Source organism: Neomonachus schauinslandi, chromosome 6, assembly GCF_002201575.2.
Source record: "Neomonachus schauinslandi chromosome 6, ASM220157v2, whole genome shotgun sequence".
Classification (NCBI taxonomy): Eukaryota; Metazoa; Chordata; class Mammalia; order Carnivora; family Phocidae; genus Neomonachus; species Neomonachus schauinslandi.
Genome location: NC_058408.1, coordinates 104,957,153 through 104,980,299, shown reverse-complemented (window position 1 = coordinate 104,980,299; position 23,147 = coordinate 104,957,153). Strand labels below are relative to the sequence as shown.

At 46.2% G+C, this 23,147-nt stretch overlaps 1 protein-coding gene across 16 annotated transcripts in view; it reads left to right on the top strand.

The window, feature by feature from the left end:
* Positions 1–23,147, top strand: part of KCNMA1 (potassium calcium-activated channel subfamily M alpha 1) — a 728,164-nt gene that overhangs the window by 513,695 nt on the left and 191,322 nt on the right. For all 16 annotated transcript variants that reach the window (XM_021699676.1, XM_021699672.1, XM_021699675.1 and 13 more), the window contains 4 exons: positions 8,821–8,931; positions 11,496–11,601; positions 13,344–13,426; positions 17,446–17,515. In XM_021699676.1, the coding sequence (XP_021555351.1) occupies positions 8,821–8,931; positions 11,496–11,601; positions 13,344–13,426; positions 17,446–17,515 (370 nt within the window). The remainder of the gene's footprint in view (positions 1–8,820; positions 8,932–11,495; positions 11,602–13,343; positions 13,427–17,445; positions 17,516–23,147) is intronic.

Here is a 23,147-nt window from a genome sequence, read left to right as displayed (position 1 = left end):
TCTACTTTGATCTGCATAGAGGAAAGTGCAGTTCAGCGCCCTGATTTCTTTGTAAGAGCAGAGCACCATCTAGGATTGGAAGAACCAGGTCAAAGGAAGACTGACTTACTTGAAAATGGCCAGCGGCCACCAAGCCTGCAGTAATGGGATGAATAAAACGTGGAAGGGCTAGGGTGCTGGGGAGAGACACAGTGTAATTTCTGAGAGTCGGGCAGTTATGGAATTGCCTACTTAAGATGGCTGTATAAGTCCTCTTCCAAGAAGGAAGGAAAGGAAGAGGGGAGAGAAAGAAACCAAAACCACACCAGCCTACTGGGTCCTTGTGAAAATTAAGGGAGAAACTAAGGTGAAGGTAAACAACTCTTCCAGTTCAGGGTTCTTTGGTTATGGGCAACAGAAGTGGATTCTTGCTAACTTAAGCAGAAAAGGAATTTTTTTTTTGGAAGGTTAGAGTACCTTAGGGAATTCAGAAAAAAGCTGACAGACAAGATCTCTGAAAGGACATGGTTGAGCCAGGCAAGCCACCCTGGGACCCAGCAAGCAGAAACTCAGGGATGGTCATGACTTGGGTCAAGGTCCCAAGACTGTATCTGATTAGAGAGGACTGGTTACCCAAATTAAAAATGAGGTGCCATTGGGGTGCCTGGGTGGCTCAGTTGGTTAAGCAACTGCCTTTGGCTCAGGTCATGATCCTGGAGTCCCGGGATCGAGTCCCGCATCGGACTCCCTGCTCAGCGGGGAGTCTGCTTCTTCCTCTGACCCTCCGCCTCTCATGCTCTCTGTCTCCCATTCTCTCTCTCAGATAAATAAATAAAACATCTTTAAAAAAAAATGAGGTGCCATTGACAGAAGAGAGGGTGCCTGCTGGACAGGTCAATATAACCAATGCCTCCTACTCTGCAGGTGTCAGAATGTATTTATTTATTTATTTATTTATTTATTTATTTTAAGATTTTACTTATTTGACAGACAGAGACAGCGAAAGAGGGAACACAAGCAGGGGGAGTGGGAGAAGGAGAAGCGGGCTTCCCGCTGAGCAGGGAGCCCAATGTGGGGCTCGATCCCAGGACCCCGGGATCATGACCTGAGCCGAAGGCAGACGCTTAATGACTGAGCCACGCAGGCGCCCCTTATTTATTTATTTTTAAAGATTTATTTATTTTAGAGAGAGAGAGACTGAGAGAGTTGGGGGGAGGGGCAGAGGGAGAGACTCCGTGCTGAGCCCTGGAGCCTGATGTGGGGCTCGATCTCATGACCCCGAGATCACAATCTGAGTTGAAACCAAGAGTCAGACACTTAACCAACTGAGTCACCTAGGCGCCCCTCAGAGTTTATTTTTAAGACTTGGACTGAGGCTCCCTTTAGCAACAAACTACAAAAGATGTGTGATCATTCCGTGTGCGTGCTCTAATTATGGAGATCTAATTGTGATCTAGGATAGTGGTGGCATAGACATAGATACCTCTGGCGTGGTTTAGGTCCTAACCGTCTACATATGGCAAGATGCACCTAAGAGGGTTTAGGTCCTAACCATCTACATATGGCAAGATGCACCTAAGAGGGTTTAGGTCCTAACCATCTACATATGGCAAGATGCACCTACTTTGTGCAGAAAGTTCTGGTCTGGTCAGTACATCTCAGTATTCACTGTTGGCACTACCAGTCGTCTGTCCTGTGACCTTGGGCCTCTGTTTTACAGAGGTGCCTTTGCTGCACTGTTGGGATCTATTTGCTCAGCCTTCTGCCCCTGTTTAGGGAAACAGCAAAACAGCCTGTCTCTTCCAGAATAACTCTATTGACAGCTGGATGAGATGATTACTTTATTCTCTTCCTCACTAGAAGGGAGAAGGCATTTCCTTTCTTTGTAATTAGGAAAGTACTAGCTGTGGCCCTGGGTAGGAGATTTTCTTATCTCTAAACTTCCTTGGGCTTTTCGTTTGCTGGTTTTGTTTTTTCATTTGTTTTAACTGGAAATGGCTACAGCCAGGGTTTGAGATTGCGGCCTCAATACACATTCACAGTTGTTTTGTTTTCGTTTTTGTCCTCCTTACAAGTACTGTTCTCTCACAAGTTAGTAGAACATGGTTAGTAGATCTGAGGTGGCAGAATCAGCCAATGATCTAATCCGACAGTCTTGTGGTTAACTGTTATATTTCTCCTACACTTACAGTGGCAGAGGGTGGCCAAGACAAGCACACCTTACCAACCAGCCCATTGGTCAGCAGATAGCTCTGGAAAGTCCAGCAAGCTTTGGGGGTCCTGATCCAGATCCCAAGGTGGGATAGAAGGATGGGACCCACACAGCCTGGAGCTATCTTTTGTTGGCCAAAGGTGAACTCCCCTACGTGGAAGTCAGTTCCTTTGGGACAGGCTCTCAGTATAGGAGGAAGTGGGAAGGCGAGAGGTGGATCAGCTTCCTTTCTTTTGGGCAGTGGGGTCCTGCACCTCAGGGGAGAACCTGGGTAACCGTCACCCTGAAGGACATGACCCAAACCAGGGAAAGCTGTGTGACAAAACAGCCAAAGAAAGCACCACCAGTGATAATGGAATGTCAAGCCCAGAATCTGCCAAAACCTCAGCTTGTTTGAGAGTCTTGGAGAAATAGTTATGTGGACACTGAATGGTTCAAATTCAACCTTGGAGGGACAACATGAACTTGGAGTACTGACCACTGTGTGATTTGGGTTTGTAAGGTCTCTCGCCACCCCTACCCTGCTTTCTGTATGATAAAATGCTGCTGATTTCCCTTGACAAGTCCTTTTTAAAATTCATTCCCATTAAGCTGGTGGCTACCAATGGTTGGGGGGGGGGGGCTGGGGGGAGATGGGATGGAAAGAGCATGATTAGAAGTCTCAGCAAAAAGACAGAAGAGATTCTAGCATATGTATTTGATATAAATATCATAGTTTTACAGAGACATCTAGATCAATATATGCCACGTTTCATCTACCTCTCTGACAAAGTGAGCACAATGTATTCAGGGAAAGCTGTATAGGATTTTCAATTTACTCTGTGTGATTTATTGTGACAGGATAGCTATGGGTTTTTTAAGTTCTTTATACTTGTTCCAGTAAAAATGGATATAGTATCTTTAAAAATAAACAGCCCAGAGCTGTGCATTTTACATTGTCTTCCTAGAATGAGGCTCTGCTAAAGAGAGATCTGAGACCTCCCTGCCCCGAGGGGGAAACTGATGCAGTCGGATTTGCCTCAGTCCTGCTCTTTGGCTGTTTCGAGGGGGTGGGGGTGGCGGGGAGAGTGAGCAGGGAACTGAATTAGGAAGTATTGCAGACGTCTAGACAAGATATGCTGGTGGCATAAACTAGAAGTGGCAGAGAGCTAGAACTCGGGGTGGGGGGAATCCATCAGTGTCTGTGGGTGCAGCCCACTCTGTCTGGGCCCCTTCATTTTGTAGTGACTGGCCCCAGTCTCCTGATTCCCAGCTCAGGTCCTTTCAGCAGCATCAGCCTTCCCTCTCTCTAGAAGGCATCAGAGCGAGGGGGTAGGGTGGCTCTTGCTCTGCCATTCACCGTGTACTAAATCTCTGGGCCTCAGTTTCCACATTAAAATAATGATGCAGGCACTAGACTAAACATTCCCAAAGGGCCATTCTGATACTAAGATGAACATGAGTCTATGGAGTGGAGCCCATCCCTGTCACGGTTCCCTTTTTCAAGGCTACTGGCTCTAAGCAACACTACCCAAGTCTTCTTAAAAGTGTGTAGGTTTTAGTTCTCATTTAGCTCAACTCAGCTTCAGTGGGTCTCTGGAGGCCTCATTCCCTGGAGCCTTGAAGAGCTTGGGCCCCCCTTGGCATCCTCCTCTTATGCCTCCTGCCCTAGGTCACCTCCCCTAAGTTGCCCATTCTGAAAGGCACCAATGGAACTGAGCTCTGAAACAGGTCCCAACTCAACTGGGGCATCCTGGCTTCCCTCTGCCATCTCCAGGAAGGAAGTAGACTGATTGAGGAGAATTCGTGGGATTTGATTCTGGGGGTGGAGATGCTTAATGATGGGAGAGGCACACCATATTCATTTAGTGAAGATGTACTCATGAAAAAAACACTCGGTAGTTTGGTGAACCCTGATAGAGTTTGTAATAGTCAAGCATTATTCTTATTGTGGTTGTCACACTCATCTACTGACGCCATGTTTGCTCCATGACACACGAGTGTTACCCCCTAATTCAGTTCAGCCTGTGTTTATGGAGCCCTGCCCCCAGACCAGGCGAATTTGCTTACACTGGATGACTAGCTCCTTTACACAAAATGTCATCTGCTACTATTCTAGCATTTAAGATGCTTCTTCATGCATCTGAGAGGAATCTTTTAATCCAGCCATTAACATTAGTTTAGCCCAAGAAAGATTTGTTTACAGAACTTGACAAAATTTTCAAAACAAAGAAGTCCCATCAGATCAGAAATGGTTATTGATGTAGGTTTGTTGGCCATCTTCACAAACCACATGGCCAGGCCCTATAGAAATCCATCATTAAGAATGCCAATCATTTAAAGAAGCTCAAATCCAAAGCCACATTGGGAACAGTGTTAGTTACCGTCATAGCGTAACTTTCCTAAATATTCTCCACCGTAAATGGATCATTTATCTTCGGGATCCTTAGGCTGGTGAGGCATCCGGGGCTGGACGTAACATATGATGTCTAAAATGGATATCTGCATCACTTTGCCATCCCTCGGCTTGCCAAATTGTGTGGCTTCAGTGTAAAAGACTTGGTTTAGAGTTTCTGCCATCCCTCAGCCTTTGTTGCCTTGACCACATGCAGCCAGCATCTAGTGATGCTGCAACACTGGGATGTTTTAAGTGAGAATCATCTCTTTCCATCCCAGTCCCCAGGCTAAGCCTCTCTCCTGGCCCATTGAGAACCCCTCCAGCATTCCCTCCACTGTGTGACCAGGAGGACATCCTGCTGGCTGAGCCCTGCCTGTCATCAAGGAGCAGAAGCTGAAATATTCCAGCCCATGCTCTCTGCACCCCAACACCTTCATCTTAGTGAGCATTAGAGCTGCGGACCTGGGTCACATCCTGGGCAAGTCACTTTCTTGCTGTGGGATGTCAGGCATGCGACTTAAGGAAATTGAGGTTAAGAGAGGTTATCTGCAAAGATGCAGATTGTAGGAACATAGGGTTGTCTGAGGATTAGGTGAGATTCCAGGGGCCCTAGAGCACTTTACATCTGTTACCTACTGATTTATAGATATCACATGAATCCTACCATTTAATAATGCTTGCAATGACCCAGACCCTTTACTAGGCCCTTCACATGTATTATCTATTTAAATAAATCCTCAAGATAACCTCATGAATCAGGTACTAGCTCCAGCCCCTCCAAGACTCTGACTTTATAGTGGTAAAATGCAGAACTGGTACCTTGCCTAAGACTATTTAGTTATTTAGTGTCTGAGCTGAGCTAACACAGGGCTATCAAAGTACAAATCTCACATAGTAGATTTGTAGGTGTCGTGGAATCTGGCAGAGATAATTTTGGATGAGGATCTTTTTGGCATCCTTTAAATCATGCACCGTGAATAACCATCACTCTGTATCCAAGGAGAGCACACCCAGCTCCCAGTCTTAGAATATTTTCAGTTGTATTTTCAATCATCGAGGATACAACAAATTCTGCTTCTCTTCTCCCTGCAATCACACCCTTCCCCCAACTACAGTCCCTGGAATTTTCAAAAGTCTTGATAATATTTCTGGAAAGTAAATTTTCCCTTTCCACCATCCATCCCTTGTGCTCCTGCCGGGCCGCCCGTGCTCACTCAGACACAGGCTCGTGGGAGCTGATCTTCTAATGCAGATGCTGAGTTAGAGAGGTGACTTCTCCCCATCCATCAACTCTAACTGCATTCAAACATGTTCAGTATGTGGGCTTCTTGATAACTTCCACTGTATGGAAAACAAAATGGAGGGAAATGATTATTGGCACAAAGGGGGGAAGTCATAAATCTTCAAATCAGATATAGGACAGATTGGAACAATATGGGTTCTCCAAGGTTGCCATGATAATGTACCTAATAACTCTCCTTGGGCAAAAAGGCAATCTGCTTTCAATCAATCTCGCTTTTCCTGAGCAGAAATACCAATTATGTTGAAGGAAGATTTTTTTTCTTCCTTTTTGATAAAGGCTGCTCTCCACCCCAGAAATCATGCTGTAGCTAAAAGATATATATTCTCAATTGTCTAGAATGGTATTGGACAGCTAGCATCAAATGAGAAAAGTCAATCCTTTTTTTCTCTCCTCTCCTGCCTGCATTTGTCTACTTCTTAAGAGAAGTGAAAGCTAATTAAAGGCTTAAGGGATAATATTGATTGCACTGGAATATATTTTATATGTACCCAGCACATTTTCAACTAGGAGAACCCTGACTCTTTCTAAGGCTGAATAAATCAGCTGGCGGGGCCTTTGATTCAAGGGTGAGAGGGTGAACTCATCTCCTTCCCTTCCACTTCTCACACATCTGTCCTGGAGATGAATGATTTCAGAACAGGGAGAGGGATGCTGGCAGATGTTCATTCAGTCCTTTGCGCAGAGGATGGGAAGGATGAATGTTCAGTCATTTACCCGGACCTATCATTGATTCGAGTCCAGCTTTGAGTAATCACCAGGCTTCTACTGGTATAGAACTTTGAGCCCTGTGTTAGCTCAGCTCACCCTGGCTGGGTGGCATTAACCTCTCAGCTCTCTCATCTATTGAGTGGGAATAAGGAGCTTGCCCAGGGTCACACACATCCTTGGTGGCAGGGCAAGGGATCCAGTCTGGCTTATTCTCACATCCAGGTGAGGGGGAGGGCCCCAACCCCATATCTGTCCTGTGGAGGTGCCCATACATCGATTCACGCTGGCCTTGTTCGCAGTCATGGGAGTCTGTGGGCAGAAGGCATTAGAATTGCCCCCATGCAGACCTAGATGTCAGATCAGGAGGGAGTCCTGCATCTCGGGTCACTTTCTGCACACACCTGGCAAATTCAGAATCAGAAATCTTATGCAAAACATGCAAGTTCATTTGTAGCCTGTTTTGTCCATGTAAGTGCATATGTGCTACAAGAAATATTTTAAGAGATGACAGGATAAAAATGTGTGTAATCCAAGTGTTCTGTTCACATCCCGTGTTCTGACACAGGGTGTATTTCGGGAGGGAGTTAGTTATGTGGGTTTGGGGCATTTGGATGGGTGGCCAAGGGACCTCCCTGAACCTGGCCGGTACTGGCTAGAGAACAAAGTGATCGTGTTGGAACGTCTCTTCTGAGGCAGCCCACGGACAGTCTTTCCTCCCCGCGACGGCCTTCGCTTGCCCGGCCACTGAGTGCGGCACCGTAACAATAACAGTCCATAATGGTGATATTATTAACTGCATCGTGCATATTATTGATTTACTCTTTGTTCTGCATCATTATCCTTTCACCAATGAGTTTACTGCCTTATTCTCACATACTTAGTCAAGCACCAAATTACAACGAAAGGGCAGGCTCTTGTAATGGCATCTAATGGAACATTGCGTAAGTGATCATCACTTCCTCCCATTATGAGCTGCCTCCAGCCAATGAGGTTTCTACCTTATTGGAATGTGCACCGAGCAATTATGAGGTGCAAGGGGCCTAGCCATTCTAAATTTTTTCCCACGAAATTACCATGCTTCAGTGTTCGCCACCTGCCCATGCCTCAGAGCCTGGCCAGGGATTCAGCCTCTTTCCCTAGCAGCCCGAGAGGCACAGGGACCTGGGCTGAGCCCCTTGCTACTGTCTTCCTTTAAAAGCCAGCAGGTTTCCTCTCCACAGTCAGGCCCTGGCTTTGGGTCGTGGGGCTAACCCTTGCACCAAAGGGCTTAGTCCTGATGGAGCATCAGATAGCAAATGTCAATGGCCACAGGGTAGCCAGATTGGTTCAGATTTATTAGATGGGTCCAGGAGCCCAAAGATGTCGGGGGGATGGTTGTCCCAGCAGTTCTGGAAAAGAGGCTCATCTCCTCAGGGGAAGCCACCATCTCCAGAAACAGAAGTCCAAACCTCGCTGGATCAAGGCAAACCATTCCAGCCTCTTCCCTTTCTAGCTTCTCCCCATCTTGAAGTAAAATGCTTTGGCTCTCGTGGAAATCCCGGGCACCCTAGGGAAACAGCTACCTGGGGATGCACAGCCTGCAGCATGATCTCCGATTCCATAGGCGTCCCATCCCCATTTAGCCCTGAGTAATGCTCACTTACTGTAAAGTGTTACATGCCCCCATTGTCGGAGGAGTTATGGCGGAAAAATGCAAAATTTCCTTTTTACTGCTTATGGCCAGCAGAGCCCATAATGTGTCAAGCCGCACATTAGCCACCCTGATAAAAGTCTGCTTTCTTACACACAAAATCATCGTTTCAGCAAGATTTGTTATCTCATTACCTGATAAGCTCTATGTCATAAACCAAGACTCATTCGGTAAATCTCTCAAGAGGACGCTTTGTGGGCAGAAAGGGAAAGATATGAATCTGCAAGGGACTTGATAATGCAGCATTTAAGCACAAGCATAATGTCACTTATTGTTCAATGCATAAAACCACTTGGCCAAACGGTTGGGCCTTTAATAGGATTTTGTGCAGCATCAGGTGAGAAGCCATATGCCTTTTCTGCCGAGGAGTCTCTGAGCACCTGCCAGCGCTGCTTTGCCTCACGGCCCTCTGGGGATGGGAGCTGGGCTTTAACTGAGGCCTCGGGAGGAGATGAACGCTTCCCTGCAGCTGTGCGCTTCCTCTGTCTTGCCCGGGGTGGGTGCCGGGTCAGCGCAGGGCTGGCCCCATCTAACTGGCTTCTCCTGTTCAGGCACATTGTGGTCTGCGGACACATCACTCTGGAGAGTGTTTCCAACTTCCTGAAGGACTTCCTGCACAAGGACCGGGATGATGTCAATGTGGAGATCGTCTTTCTTCACAAGTAAGGGGCCCCTGCTGTTTCGAGACCCTCCACCCAACCAGGCACCCTGAGGAGGACTCCCTGAGTGCCTGTGGGAGTGGTGGTGGGGGGGGCCGTGTGGGGGGCAGTGCAGAGTTGAATTGGCCATGGCCCCAGGTGGCCTCCTTGGAGAGGATAATATGGAGCCAATGGAAAGGGAACCAACCCATTAGTCCATGGTAAGAACGGCACCTGCTTCTGTGGAGGCTATTCTGGCAAGTAAAAGTGAAGTTCGTTATGGGTCAAACGCATCATTACTGTCCCATCAGCTGTCTGGATCGATTCGATCCAGGTGTGTCCACAGTGTCTGGTGTGGAATGATTAGCTGTCTGATGTGGATTCTTTACAAGGGCAGGAGCGACAGAGTGGCCACGCAAGACATAAACGTAAGAGGAAGCAGGGTATAAAGTACTAACCACAGCTGCAACAACAATTGCCATTTCTAGAAACCTCAGTATAGGAACCTGTGCTGGTCCCCGGACATACGATCTCTCCTTTCGTCAACACAGGGAGTCAAAGTACGAGTATTCCATATGACTCTTGCCGAAGAAGTTATTTAGCCTCCCTGGGCCCTAGTTTTCACATTCATAAGATAGGGAGATCACAATGGTTTCATTCTACCACGTAGGGGGAATGAAAAGAAATAATCCATGTAAAGTATACAGAGCAGAATCAGGCACACAGTAAGTGCTCAATAAATGTTAGCTATTGTGAAAGATAAAATATATTAGGTTGACAAGCAACTTAGAAGATAGATCTTACTATGTTTGTTGTACAGTTGACAAAAGCAAGACCTCTCCATCTGCTCAATGTTGTTGGGATTTTAAGCTTCGTCTGATCCCCTTTTAGGTAAAAGTTAGTCTTCCACAAGGATAGAGAGTCTAGGGACTCAGGCATGTTGACTTGGGTGGCACTGTCTTCTTTTTTGTTGGAAATGAGGCCACCATAGGGCCAGCACTAGCCCCAAGTTACCAAGGGACAAAGCTTATGAGTTGGTGTTGGCTCCATAGGGGGTTGACGGCCCAGGCCTCAATCCTGCTCCAAGATCCCATGGAAGTTGACTTCCCTATAAGCTTCTGTTCTGTGCATCTCCTTCCTTTTGACATTTGTTCCTAGAGTACCAAAATGACCACCATGTCTGAGCGCCAGCATTTTGCTTCTCAGCACTGAATTCTCCAAGTTCTGAAAAGACCAGCCAGGCCATCAGCACAGGAGCAGAACTCACAGATACAATTCAGTGCTTAGCCTCTCATTACCAGCCGAGGGGCCCGTCCTCTGCAGAGCATTATGGAAGGTTCAAGAGAAGTAGCATGCATAGGTTCTGCCCTCATATTGGTTGGGCATTTCAAGATGAGCACGTGTGCAACAATTAGAGCTCAACATCTAACCTATATTCACTGACCGAAGTCGGTTTAGTCAAGAGGTAGAATTGCACTGGGCATTTGTGTCAGGGAGAGACCACCATTTCTTGCATGACCAGGCAGACTTACCAAGAGGAGCCCGACCAGTAATGGATCTCAAAGATTGGTCGGATTTGCACAGGCTCTGTTTCTCTCTCACCCACTGCTTGAGTCTGATCAACAAGCTGGCGGCTAATGCTTCACTTGCTGGGATTCACCTTCGTGTCCCCAGCATCTGTCAGTGTCAGCATTGTAGTAGATGGCCCAGTTAATTAACCTCTTGAGGCTTTGGGTTAATAACATCCCTTCCTCCAGGGTTGTTTTGAGGTTTAAATGAGTTAATACTTGTCAAGTGCTTGGAATGGTGTCTGCCACATAATAAGTTCTGGAAAACATTAACAATTCATACTAAGCACTTAATGAATGTTAGGCAAGCATTGACTAGCACAGTTCTTGGTACCTAGTAGGTTCGAACCAAATATCATCTCCCAGCACCTAGCCTAAGACCTATAGAGAGTAGATATCTTTCATCTCTACAGAAGTAATAAATGGATGAATAGGTCAATCAGTGTTTTAGTCCTTGTCCTCCAATGGGAAAGATGTCTGTACAGCTCAGCACTAAGAATGATGAGGAGTGTATGCATGTGTGAATCAAGAACAGTACCAAGAGTAAATTATCTCTGTCTGTGGCTGCTCAGAGGTGACATGTTTTGATCCAGGCCCTGGGATCAGGGACATGAGAAGTCCATGTGGCTGAGAAGCAGGGAAAAGGCTTTGAGGGAGGGAACGGCAGGAGGCTCTGCCAGGGGCACCTTTGGCTAATCTCTAATGTCACAGCTCAGTCTCTATTCATAAAATAGAGATTCCATTCCTAACAAAGTTGAAGACATTTCGCCTCATTGGCCTCAGACTTGTGAAGACTGTGAGCTTCTTTATTTTACCTCAGTACTGGTTTGGGTTTTCAGGGGGCTGGGGTTTTATTTCTCTCGAGTGTGAACCTTTTATTTCTGGCAAGAAAGGGCGCTGCCTTGAAGGTGAAAGCCTTTTCCTAGGTCTTTCTCTTTGGAAGTCAGAAAGAAAGAAGGCCATGGAAGCAGGAATACCTGAGTCTATTTTATTAATGGCTGTTTCTTCTCTCCCTGCCAGCATTTCCCCTAACCTGGAGCTTGAGGCTCTGTTCAAACGACATTTTACTCAGGTGGAATTTTATCAGGGTTCAGTCCTCAATCCACATGATCTTGCAAGAGTCAAGGTAAGAAGGAAGAGGTGACTTCCACTTTTACTCCATCTGAGAGGGAGATTGACTCTGTGGTGAGGGTATATGCCTCCTAGGATGGCCAAGAGTCACCTCCACACCCCTAATGAGATAAGTCAGATGCCACCAGCCTTGACATCACCCTTCCACTGGTCCCAGAGCTTCGTTCCACTGGCACTTGCTAGACCACTTCCCTCACTTGGACGAGTCATAAAATGAAAGTTACTTTGCTGGTTCCCTCAAGATCAGCACTCCTCAAGGGAGTAGACCAGTTGTACGGATTCAGGAGACCCATATACAAGATAATAATAGAGTAATTCCCATCTTAAATACTTAAATTGGACTCGGTGTAGCTCTGAAATCTATTATTTACATTGGAAAGGAACATGAAGGATAAAGTATAAATAAGATTCTACTAGGCCATAAAACATTTTGAGCTTCCTTTTTTTTCCACCACCAAAGACTAAAAACACAAAACTAAACATGCAGATATCTGATATCACTTGGTAAAGGGCTAATCTTTCATTCCAAAATCTGCTAAGTTAGAATCTTCTTATAAAGCAGACCTGAGGCTTATAAAGGAAAAGGATACAGCAAAGTGGCATCTACTACTTTGCTTGTTTTATATAGATTTTGTAAGCACATTCAATATTTGCATGGCAGTAGGTATAGATTAATATTGTGAATCCACTGACATCTAAATGTTAACTGTGGTCACTACTTAATTTAGTAAATAATGTCATTGGCAAACGTGAATAAGGAGAAGGATCTGGGTAAATTCTTTGGATTATTAAAGAAAACTAGAGACAATTTGTGGCATACCATGGAGGAAACCATGGCCTCCCACCAAAATGCGGGAATGGTCTATTAAATACAACATAACAAGTGGGACAGATTGCAGACCTGAGCCAGCATGAGAATTCTTATGCTTATAGAGTCCAGTTACTCTTAATATTATCCAGACATGACCCAAGTTATGACTAATGTGAACTCTAATGAGAACTTGGAGAAAATAGTTACTGTTCAAGGACCTAATTTAGATGCAAGCAATTATTAACATAACTCATCATTCCCTCAAAGGCATAAATCTTATTTTGGCTCATGTTTAGGTAAGTCAGTAGGTTTTGAGTTCATCTGTAACACATCATTTCATACACATAGATTTGTTGTCTTTCGAATATCTGAATGCTAATTGAATACTAAACAATACTGAGCTGTTACCTGATTTAGGGCTCTTATTTCCTTCTGTTCCACTGTTAAGATGTGAAAAAGGTCAGATGAAGGACTTTGGAGTCTCAATTTCTGAATCCCTGACTATTCGGTTAACTTGGTAACCTCAGTGAAGGGGTTTAGCTCACCTAACGCCATTTCCCGACTAAAAAATTTAGGATGATGGGGTAGATCCGTTGTTCGGGGAAGGAGGCAGGGAGGGGACTGAAAGGCTTCATTAATTGTTATTTAAAGAAATCTGGAAAGATTACATCTAAGTGACTATGCAAATTGAAAAGTTTCATTGCCAAGATACATGTTGTACCCTAGAACAACAACAAGATGAAATGTTTAACCATAACAAGAACTTGCAACCTACACTTCTGACAAAAACTATAATCTCTCAGGATTATTTTTTGTCTTTCCTTGCGAAGCACCAGATTCCCCAAAAGCTGTCAACAGAGAAAGACTGCAACCAAGCGTGGCTATTTATATGTTTGTGTTCTGTGATTTCCCTTTCGGTGTCTTAGATAGAGTCAGCAGATGCGTGCCTCATCCTTGCCAACAAGTACTGCGCTGACCCTGATGCTGAAGATGCCTCCAACATAATGAGGTAACACCGGGGAGGCCAGGGAAGGCTCTGGACTTGGTGCTCTGCAGCCCATTGGCTGCCCTTTTGGGTTCTCTGCAGAGCACCATCTCTGTGGGAACTTCTACCCCTCATAAGCCACCCTACACCCTGCCAAAGCATAGGTCCAGGGGGAGCTGAGGCATTGGGGGCTGTGGAGGGCAGTGACACAAGGCATCGTCGACAGGAAGGTTATCCCTGACAGAGGGGAGACCTGGGGCTCACAACGGGTCTTGGGTTTGAGATGTTTCAGACAGATTGAGATGGGTATAGGCCTGAAGTAAAGTACCATTTTCCCTAAGGGGGAGTGGACCTGAAATGACTTAACTGTGGGTGATTTTGTCCCCCAGAGGACATTTGGAAATATCTGGAGATGTTCTTGGTTGTCGTAACAAGGAGACGATGTTGTTCACATCCCAGGGGGTGGAGGCCAGGGATGCTGGTCAACATCCTACAGTGCACAGGACAGTTCCCCACAGCAGAGAGTTACTGGGCCCCAAATGGCAATAGTGCCAAGCTTGAGAAGCTCCATGTTGGAACTTTCCGAGTGTGTCTGTAGTATGTTGATTAATATCCCCCACAAAGAGGAGTTGGTTGACTGGTGAGCTTGTTTTGGCCAGTTTCCCAGAATGAAAGAGTGTCTTCACTGAAAACCTTCTCAGTGCTTTTAATACTAAAATGCTTTTCTAAGATAATGTTCTACGGAGAACTTATCGAACCTATTTGACTCCAACTCCCGCCCCCCCCTTTCTTTACAGAACATCTTTGGGTGGGCAGGAACACACTCTGGAGAACACTGCCCAGGGCCCTCCCTGGAAACAGGCGAGGTACATGGAAGGCCGTGACCTGGCCTGGCCTGACACAGCTGACCCCCCACTCCTTATTCGTTTCTCATTTCAGAAGACCACTGTTCTGTGACAACGGAATGACAAAAAAGATATTTAGCCCCAGAGAGTTAAAGCCCCTTAGGATTCTTTTTTTCCCCTCCTGCGTTGGAAGGGAATAATAAAGAGATGCTTCTGGAGAGAAGAGATGAACTAAGAGAAAACATTTCCCTCCCACTACATTCCCAAGAACTCTTGCCTAATTGTGAGCAGCCATCCTTTGGTCCAGACAGACCTCTCTCTCAGTGCAGCTTGGTTTGCTGTGGCCTGGGAATGTACCTGGGGTGAGGGCTTGGGAAGTTGCATCATCACGATGCTCCCACCTCCCTTCCTTTGCTTCTCATCGGTGGCCCCGAGTGACATGAGCTTTCCCCGTCACTGAGGTGGGGAGGGGGGCATCCTTCGGTGCCTCAGGGATGAGCACATTTTTCCCTCAGCATCTGGTCCCTGTGTCTGGCAAGCGACATCTGGCACAGTGTTCTCTTTCCTCCCGCTTTTCTTTGGCCATATGCTTTCATGCAGTTGTTTTTTTTTTTAAGATTTTATTTATTTATTTATTTATTTGAGAGAGAGAGAGAGAGAGAGAGAGAGAGAAACAGCATGAGAGGGGAGAGGGTCAGAGGGAGAAGCAGGCTCCCCGCCGAGCTGGGAGCCGGATGTGGGACTCGATCCCAGGACTCCGGGACCATGACCTGAGCCGAAGGCAGTCACTTAACCAACTGAGCCACCCAGGAGCCCCTTCATGCAGTTGTTTTAAGGAAGTTGATGCATGAACTCTTGTCCGCATGGGGCTTGCCAGCCTGCAGGGAGGTGGTGGAGTGGGGACGTGCGTCCACACCTGGGTCCACCCCCTAACTAGTCACAGCTGGAAAGTGACTACAACAGCTCAGCATCAGGAGCTTCAGTGACCCCTTCCCTGAACTAGGATTTCCATCCTTTGCCCCGTTTTTGTGTCATTTGAAATGACAAAAATGTAGCCTTTAAGGAACTAGGCTTCCTGATCTTCAGACATAAAAATCTTCCTGATTTTCAGACATAAAAAACAAAAGAAGATAAAGTTGAATGTGTAGACCCCCAGAGAAGTTTGGGGCTGGTGCTTTCTTTTTTTCCTTCCAAAAGTGAATAATTGAAATGAATAATAGTTTGGAAATGGGCATTTCTCTTAATCGCAATATTTCATTTAGGCTGCGGTAGGGCTAATATGAAGACATGTAAGTTATCAGGGTGTTTGGCATGATGCCACCGCATAAAAATTACAGGACAAAGGTAGCGTCAGAAATGTAGTGAAGCCATCCATTAACCAGAATCAGAACTAAGGCCCAGGCAGTGAAAGGAAATGGGAAGGTCAGGGTTAAAAATTGGGCTCCGTCTTTCCCTTATTTGTATAATCCTCCTTTCTCCTTAGTTTAATGAGACCAATCTGCCCCTTTTGAAATTAAAATGTCAAAGATCCATTTGAAATGAGCTAATGCAGAAAACCAGTGGAGGCTGTGAACTGAATTCTGAGGGCTGACCGAGGCTCAAAGTCCTTGAGTTATAAGCAAGAGCCAACACAACACTTTTTCAAAAATAAAATGAATTCCTTAAAGTGCAAAAGCCCAGGGTGAATTTGTGCAGAAGAGGCTTCTGTGCGATCCATTTCCTAAATTCACAAGTTGCAGCTTTTCAGACAAAACTGCTCCCTGGGGCGCCTGCGTGGCTCAGTTGGTTAAGCAACTGCCTTCGGCTCAGGTCATGATCCTGGAGTCTCGGGATCGAGTCCCGCATCGGGCTCCCTGCTCAGTGGGGAGTCTGCTTCTCCCTCTGACCCTCCCCCCTCTCATACTCTCTCTATCTCATTCTCTCTCTCTCAAATAAATAAATAAAACCTTTAAAAAAAAATGTTCAGTTTAAAAAAAAAAAAACTGCTCCCTGACTGCCTTCTCTCCATTTTTGCACAAAAAAAGGGATGAAGCATGGAGACGGTTCTTGGTGCAAAGTTTGTGGGGGTGGTCCTAATAAACGCGCTTGCATTTCTGATTAGGCTTAGGAGGTGGGCCATTCTGTGGAATTCCATTCTTTGGCTTTCTTTGTCACAGAAGGAAATGTGCAATGTCACCTCTGACAGAGTCGGTAATGACAAAAACCATAACTTACATGTGGAGAGAGCTTTTAATGATTTCAAAGCATTTCCACATCTGGTCTTTCATTTGCTGCTCATACCAAAGCCTGTGAAATAAATAAAGCAGGTACCATTGCCCCCAATGTCCAGATGAGGAAACAGTCACAAAGAGCCCAGGGATTTCCTGAAGGTCACCCAGTTCCTTGGTACAAGACTGGAACTGGAATCCAGGTGTTTCTATTCCTCCACTTATAGCCCAGTGACTGTCTCAGGGAGCAGAAGCGAGGGGTGGGGTGGGGGAGGGCAGTGGTTCATACGGAGTGTAGACTGAGGGCAGTTTCCCAGGGCGTGGCGTTGGGGGGAGAGTAGAATTTTCTACCAGACTGTGGCCCCTGCCAGGCCTTGGTTTTTATTTCCAACCAGCATTAAAGTCATCATTTACACACTATTATCTATCGAAGGCCGAGTCATTGATCTCATCATAAGAGCCCTGCTCAGAAATAATTTCTGTGAGTGGCCATGTGTGTGTGACAATTAGTATCATTTGTCAGGCTGCTTGTTTGATTTGTCATTGTTGTCTCAAGTTGTTCACTTGGAGAATTGGACTCAGGGCAAATTGTTTCTAGGCTCGTCCCTAGGGTATGTGAGATGGCAAACCTCCCTCGCCCCGTGGGTGAAGCTTGCCTTATTTACATGTCTATGTAGGCAGTAAGCCTGTGACCCCTGCTCAGGAGCCCCCACCCCAGTACACGCGGGTTCACACGCCGACACCAAGGCACCACAGGACTGCTCTCTTCTTCTCTTGCCCAGGGCACAGTCTGTGGCCGTTCTGTGGATTTCTTTTTCATGCCATGGGGTACAGTGATGGACACAGTTTAACTTGGTCCTGTGCCCGCAAGCCCTCTTGATGGGCCTGGCTGCTGGTCCCACATTCACTCTGTTTGGGTGCAAATTCATGTTCCCATCAGACTTCAAGAGTAAGGCAGACCCTGCCTCAGCTTTGGCTCTTTCTTTTTCAGAGTAATCTCCATAAAAAACTACCATCCGAAGATAAGAATCATCACTCAGATGCTGCAGTATCACAACAAGGTAAGACAGCGAGAGCCCGAGCCTGTCCCAGGCTCAGAGATGCACAGGTGCACCCGGTCTCTTTCCTCTCATTGTACAGCTGCACATGCACACACATGCCCCCACACACATGCACATGCCCACACACACATGCATGTTCACACACACGCCCACATGTATGTGCACACACGTACGCACGTGCACACACGCCCCCCGCATGCACACATGCACATGCACACACATGCCCCCACATGCATGCGCACACACACATGCACTGCACACACACGCCCCCACATGCACATGCACACACACATATGCATGTGCATGCACACACGCCCCCACGTGCATGCACACACACACCCACACACGCATGCACATGCACACACACACGCCCCCACATGCACGCGCACACACGCACGTGCACACCCATATGCCCCCACACGCACATGCACACACACATGCCCCTCCACACATGCATGCGTGCACACACACGCACACATGCATGCACATGCACACCCCCCACATGCACGTGCACACACGCGCACACATACATGTGCACACACACATGTGCACACACACATGCACCCCCCCCCCCCCCCCCCCCCATGTGCTGCGGGAACCCAAAGGCCTGGACAAGGGGGGGCTGGGTGCAAACCTCCCCGGGGCCTCACTTCAGAGCAAACACATTGTTTACCGCTGGTCACCGGAAGGAAGCATCTGTTGGACCCCCAGGGTCCAAATATCAATGTAATCTTAGATCCCATTTCAACAATGTCCACTTTTTATGTGCTCCACTCACTTCTTCATTCAGTATCTCCTGACTCCCTGCTATGTGGTCAGCATGCTACCTGACCTCCCTAACCCCCCATGGGTATAAGTGAAGGAGTCCTGCCTTGTGCCCTCGGGACGTGGCAGTCCAGGGGTAGAGAGTGTCCTAGGCAAGCAGAGACCAGGTGACATGGAGGAGCAGACCACGTGCTGGGGGGAGGTGGGTGGGAGTGGGGAGAATTCGGAACAAGGCATTCTCAAATTCAGGAGGAGAACTGGCTTGGTTGAATTCAGGAAAAAAGTTGCTCTCCAGAGATAAAAACATAAAGGAATTTTCCTCATGTTCTAGTTTACAAGGGGATTGGAAAGAAAACAAATGTTGAAGTCTGTGTTGTTTCCCTTGTGATTACTTCTCAGTCTCTCATTCAGAGGCACTGCTCCTTCACGTGGCCTGTCACCAAACTCCCAGGGAAACAGCTTTGGGGGAGGGAAGGTGGCACCTTTCTCTGTTTGATATGGAACCGGTTATTCCCCGTAATGAGGCTCGGAGAAACTGGAGGCTGCTCAGTACCTGGAACCAGGTGTCCTGTCTGAACACAATAACTCCCCACTGGGTTGTGAGTGAGTGTGTGTCCCATCTTATAGGCCATATTCCCTACGAAATAGGCAGTCAGGTGACCCAGAGAAGATCCTAGTCTGCCAAATGCACCAGTGCCATGCCATTATTTCTTAATTGCTGGCAAGTGCTGCCCCATTTTGCTGTGTGGAGGCCCATCAGAGGCCGTTGTGGAGTGGAGCCTGCTGCCGGCGACTGGCCTACCACTCGGGTCTGCTGCCCACTGCCCAGCCCTTGGCAGGTGGTTCCACTGCAGAATGGGTTGCACTCCAGCCAGTGGGCTTGGTGGTGGGCACCCAAGGTCCCATTGTCCTGTTCGTCTCTGGAAAACCCAAGGACATGGAAGAGATAAAGTGAGGCTATCGGGGGACTCACAAGCATCGGTCTGGAGAAGTTTCTTGACAGCAGTCCCTGTAGGTGGAGGTGAATTTTGTTAGCAAGGCTGTGGCTGGTGATAGCTCCTCAGGCAATAAACTCTTCTTTCATTTATGATTTGAAATTTCATTTAGTGTGAGAGTGCTTTAAGCTGTTTAGGTTTTTGGCTGAATTTAGATTGAGTAGGGAAATTAATGTTGTATGTTTAGAAAGGGCTGTCAGTTCCTTTTTTTCCTCCTTCCAATGAGTAGTGCTGCCACATCTTCAAGAAATTCAGGAGGGTTGCAGCTGTGATTTCTGTCAAACTCCAAGTAGCTCAATGGACCTAGGATCTGGATGGAACCTGGTCAGTACTCACACGACCATAGCAAGCTGAATGTCTTTTACAAACCTTTTCATGGTAATTATTCAGGAACAATGATGAAGGCCTCGACCAACCCATGACGTTTTGCTGGAAACACATTTTTGCTTAGAACCACCCCAATATTTTGGGGTTTCAGAGTTAGGCAAAACCACATGTGAGACTTTGCCCCTGTCAGATGCGTAAGGGTATGAGGGATGGAGTGACTTTGGCACATTTTTCTCGATCATTTTATTTCTCTCTTCTAGAGGGAGCAAAAAGTCCACTGGTCATTGTCATCTCATTCCTCATGGAATTGCAAATGGACACTTGTCACCCTACTTTATAATTATGCTATTTCGTGAGATGGTCCCACCTTCTCTTTAATCTGTTTTTCTTCCCATTGCCATACAATATTATTTTTCTTCCTCTCTGTACTTCCTCTTCACCCATGACTAAATGTCCAGAGATCTCCACCCATTAAAACTTGCTTTCTTGAAAGAACCTGGTATGTGTGTGTAAACTTATGTTATAGTCAACATACTTCAAATGGCAGTTAATTCCATAATTGGATACGAGACTTAAAATATAAAGAATTTCAATTCCCTGTGCTCTAATGATGCTGGTATTCCAGGGCCTAGAGGAATGTAGGCAAGCTGCCTACTTTCTCTCCATGTAAAACCGGTCCTGAGTTTGTCATCATAGTAATCTCAGACATTTGTGGCATATTTTATGGTTTTAAAAGAGCTTGACATCCATTATCACATTTAATCCTCATTTGACCATCTGTGCATGCTAACATCCCAGTGTGACTTCAGACTGGGAGTCTACGCGCTCTCAGACAGAGCAGCTCTGGTGGGTACAACTCGTGGTCACTTGGCAGGCAGTGAACTAAGGACAGAATAGCCAACTGTCACTTTCTCTTTAAATAGAGCCACACCCCGCTGAGCCAAACTGTGGTTCCTCACAGTAGGCCTTCTAGAAGGACTGGTGTTCTCTAAAGTGGATCTGATTTTATGGAGAGAAACACTCAGCCCAGCCATCTCTGAACACTGAAAGAAAATGGTACAGGGCACTCATTTTTGATTTGAGTGTAAATGTCTTGAAGCTTTTCAAGGAAAGAACAGTTTGTATCTTAGAAAAGTGTCACTTCTGATGACTTAACTATTCATGGATTTTTTATTTTCCAAACAGATTCTAGAAAAAGAGGTCTTTGTTTGGGACCTGGAAGCCAAGTCCCAGTGGCCCAATGGTAATGCAAGTTCATTGAGCTTTCTCACTAAAAATCCTCACACACTTGGGCAGTAGTGTTAAAGTGTTTTCTCTGAAATGAACTTTGTTCCTTATGGTGGCTTCCTCAAAGTTATATGTATAGGGAGGGCTGGAACTGGGACTGGAATTGACCTCTCCTGGTTTCCCAGGAGAGCGTATTTTCACATTCCTTCTTCTTGAGATGAGGAGTGGTCCAGTGGCCGGTCAAAGGGAGATCCTGGTCCTGCTACACCAGCTTTATCAGGCCTCATTCTCCAGATCCACGGTTTGCCTCTAGACTCCTGTGCAGCGAGGCTGGCATTTTCCACTGGACCCAAATGTCCCTCAAATGAAGGACAGAGTTGCCAGAAACAGAGGATTTAAGTTCCTGATGAAATTTCCTCTCTTCATTTCATGCACACAGATGTTCCTCCTAGCCTTTGGTACATCCCTCCCTGCTCCCTGCCCCACAGTTGGTGAAGATATGATGGCCCATAAAAGGAGGCCATATGGAAGCCTGAGAAATGAAACAAACTTGACTTTCCCACGTAATAACATGTAAAATATGTCTAAGGAACTCAAACCAGATGGGAACATGGGGGACCCAAGGCCCAAAAGCCTGGACTTCATACCTTCAAAAACCTGGCACCTGGGGATATGAGAGATTCTCTGGAAAAGGCTTTGTTTGTTTGCTTGCTTGCTTGAAAGTATCATGAAGGTTATGTGACCTTCAAACCTCCTTTCACACTCAGTGATCTACTTGTTCATTACTTAGATCTCATTTCTCCTTATTCTTCGCAGATGATATAAAGGCAAATGAGTATCTCTCCACTGAGACTGGTGTATTCTCTGCGGTGCCAGTAAAGGAGGAAGGTGGCCTTTGCAAGCCGGTGAAGAGTAGGGAAGGAAACAGGGTAAAGGGCAAGGCCATCTGCTGGAATCAAGTCTATGATGTGAGAAGGTCTCTGATACTCAGCTTGACAGAAATTACCATCCACGATGGCCCACACACCAGACTTTTTAACCATGCTCTCATTAGGGAGGACACAGTCTTCTCTCCCAGGAGTCACTGCTGGCTTAGGACCTGTGAGACTGTCACAGGACTTTGAGGAAGGGATTTCACAAGAGTGGTATTTCTGCAAGCAGAGGAAAGACCCATTGGACTTGTTCTTTGTTTCCATAATAGCGTCTTCCATCTCTTCTAGTAGGTACAACTGTAGTGTGTTGTCCTGACAGTGAAGGGAAGCCTTCTGGGTGCTCCTGGTGCTTGCTGGTATCTGGAGAGAAACAGTCATTTCAGGGCCATAAAGTCTTGGCATCCGAGGGGGCCTAGCACAGCTCTCCGATTCAAGCACAAATGCAAAGCAAGCGGTCTTTCTGTTATGACCTGGGAAAACACTTACTGAGTTTTTGGGACAAAGACCTTGCATTTTGGGAGGTAGCTTTCTCCATTTATTAGACAAATTACATCCTTAGAAAGTTCCTTTATAAAACAAGCCAAAAAACTGCTTTCTTGTAACGTGTACCAGTCAGTCCTAATTCTGGCCCCTGGAACAAAGCAAGACAATCCCTCTTCAGCACCTGAGGTATTCAGAGGTTGTCACCATCCCGTCTCTGTGAGGCTGTGGCCCTTCTGCAGGCCAAACACTGCTGGCTCTCTTAACTGTTTCTCTAAAGATGTTTTCCAGAACCCCCATCTCTCCTTGTGCTTGTCATTTTTCTCTGGAAGTTATTCAATTTATCAGTTTCCCTCTTTAAATCTGACTGTTACAACTGGATCAAGTACTCTGGAACTAGCCTGACCAGTTCACAACAGAATGAAACATTCATTTCCCTTGATCTGGAGACCATTTCTAACAAGCAAGCATTGGCTTTCTCTGTAATCTGTCACACGGTTGGCCTCTTTTTGGGATTTGAGTTACCCACACACTTAAGTTTTTTTTTCTTCTTTCCCCTCAGCTCTACTGCCAAGTTAGGTCTTCTCATTTTGAATTTATACAGTTGATTTTTTTTGAACCTAAATGCTGTGCTTGACATTAAGGCCTTTAAAATCTTTCCTGGTTGGTTTTCTGCCCATTTTTTCAACCCTGGAGAAGTTTTTGAATCTTGATTCCTTCATCCAACATATGATCTCTGACTCTCTGCTTCATGCCACTTAAAACTAATCGGAAGAGCATGTCTGGGTCCTTATCTTGGGGTGTGACCTAACTGTTAAATAGGATCAGTCCATCTGCAAGATGTTGTAATATGTCTACACTGTGATTTGCCTGATGATTTAGGTCAGTGCTTCTCAAAGTGTGGTC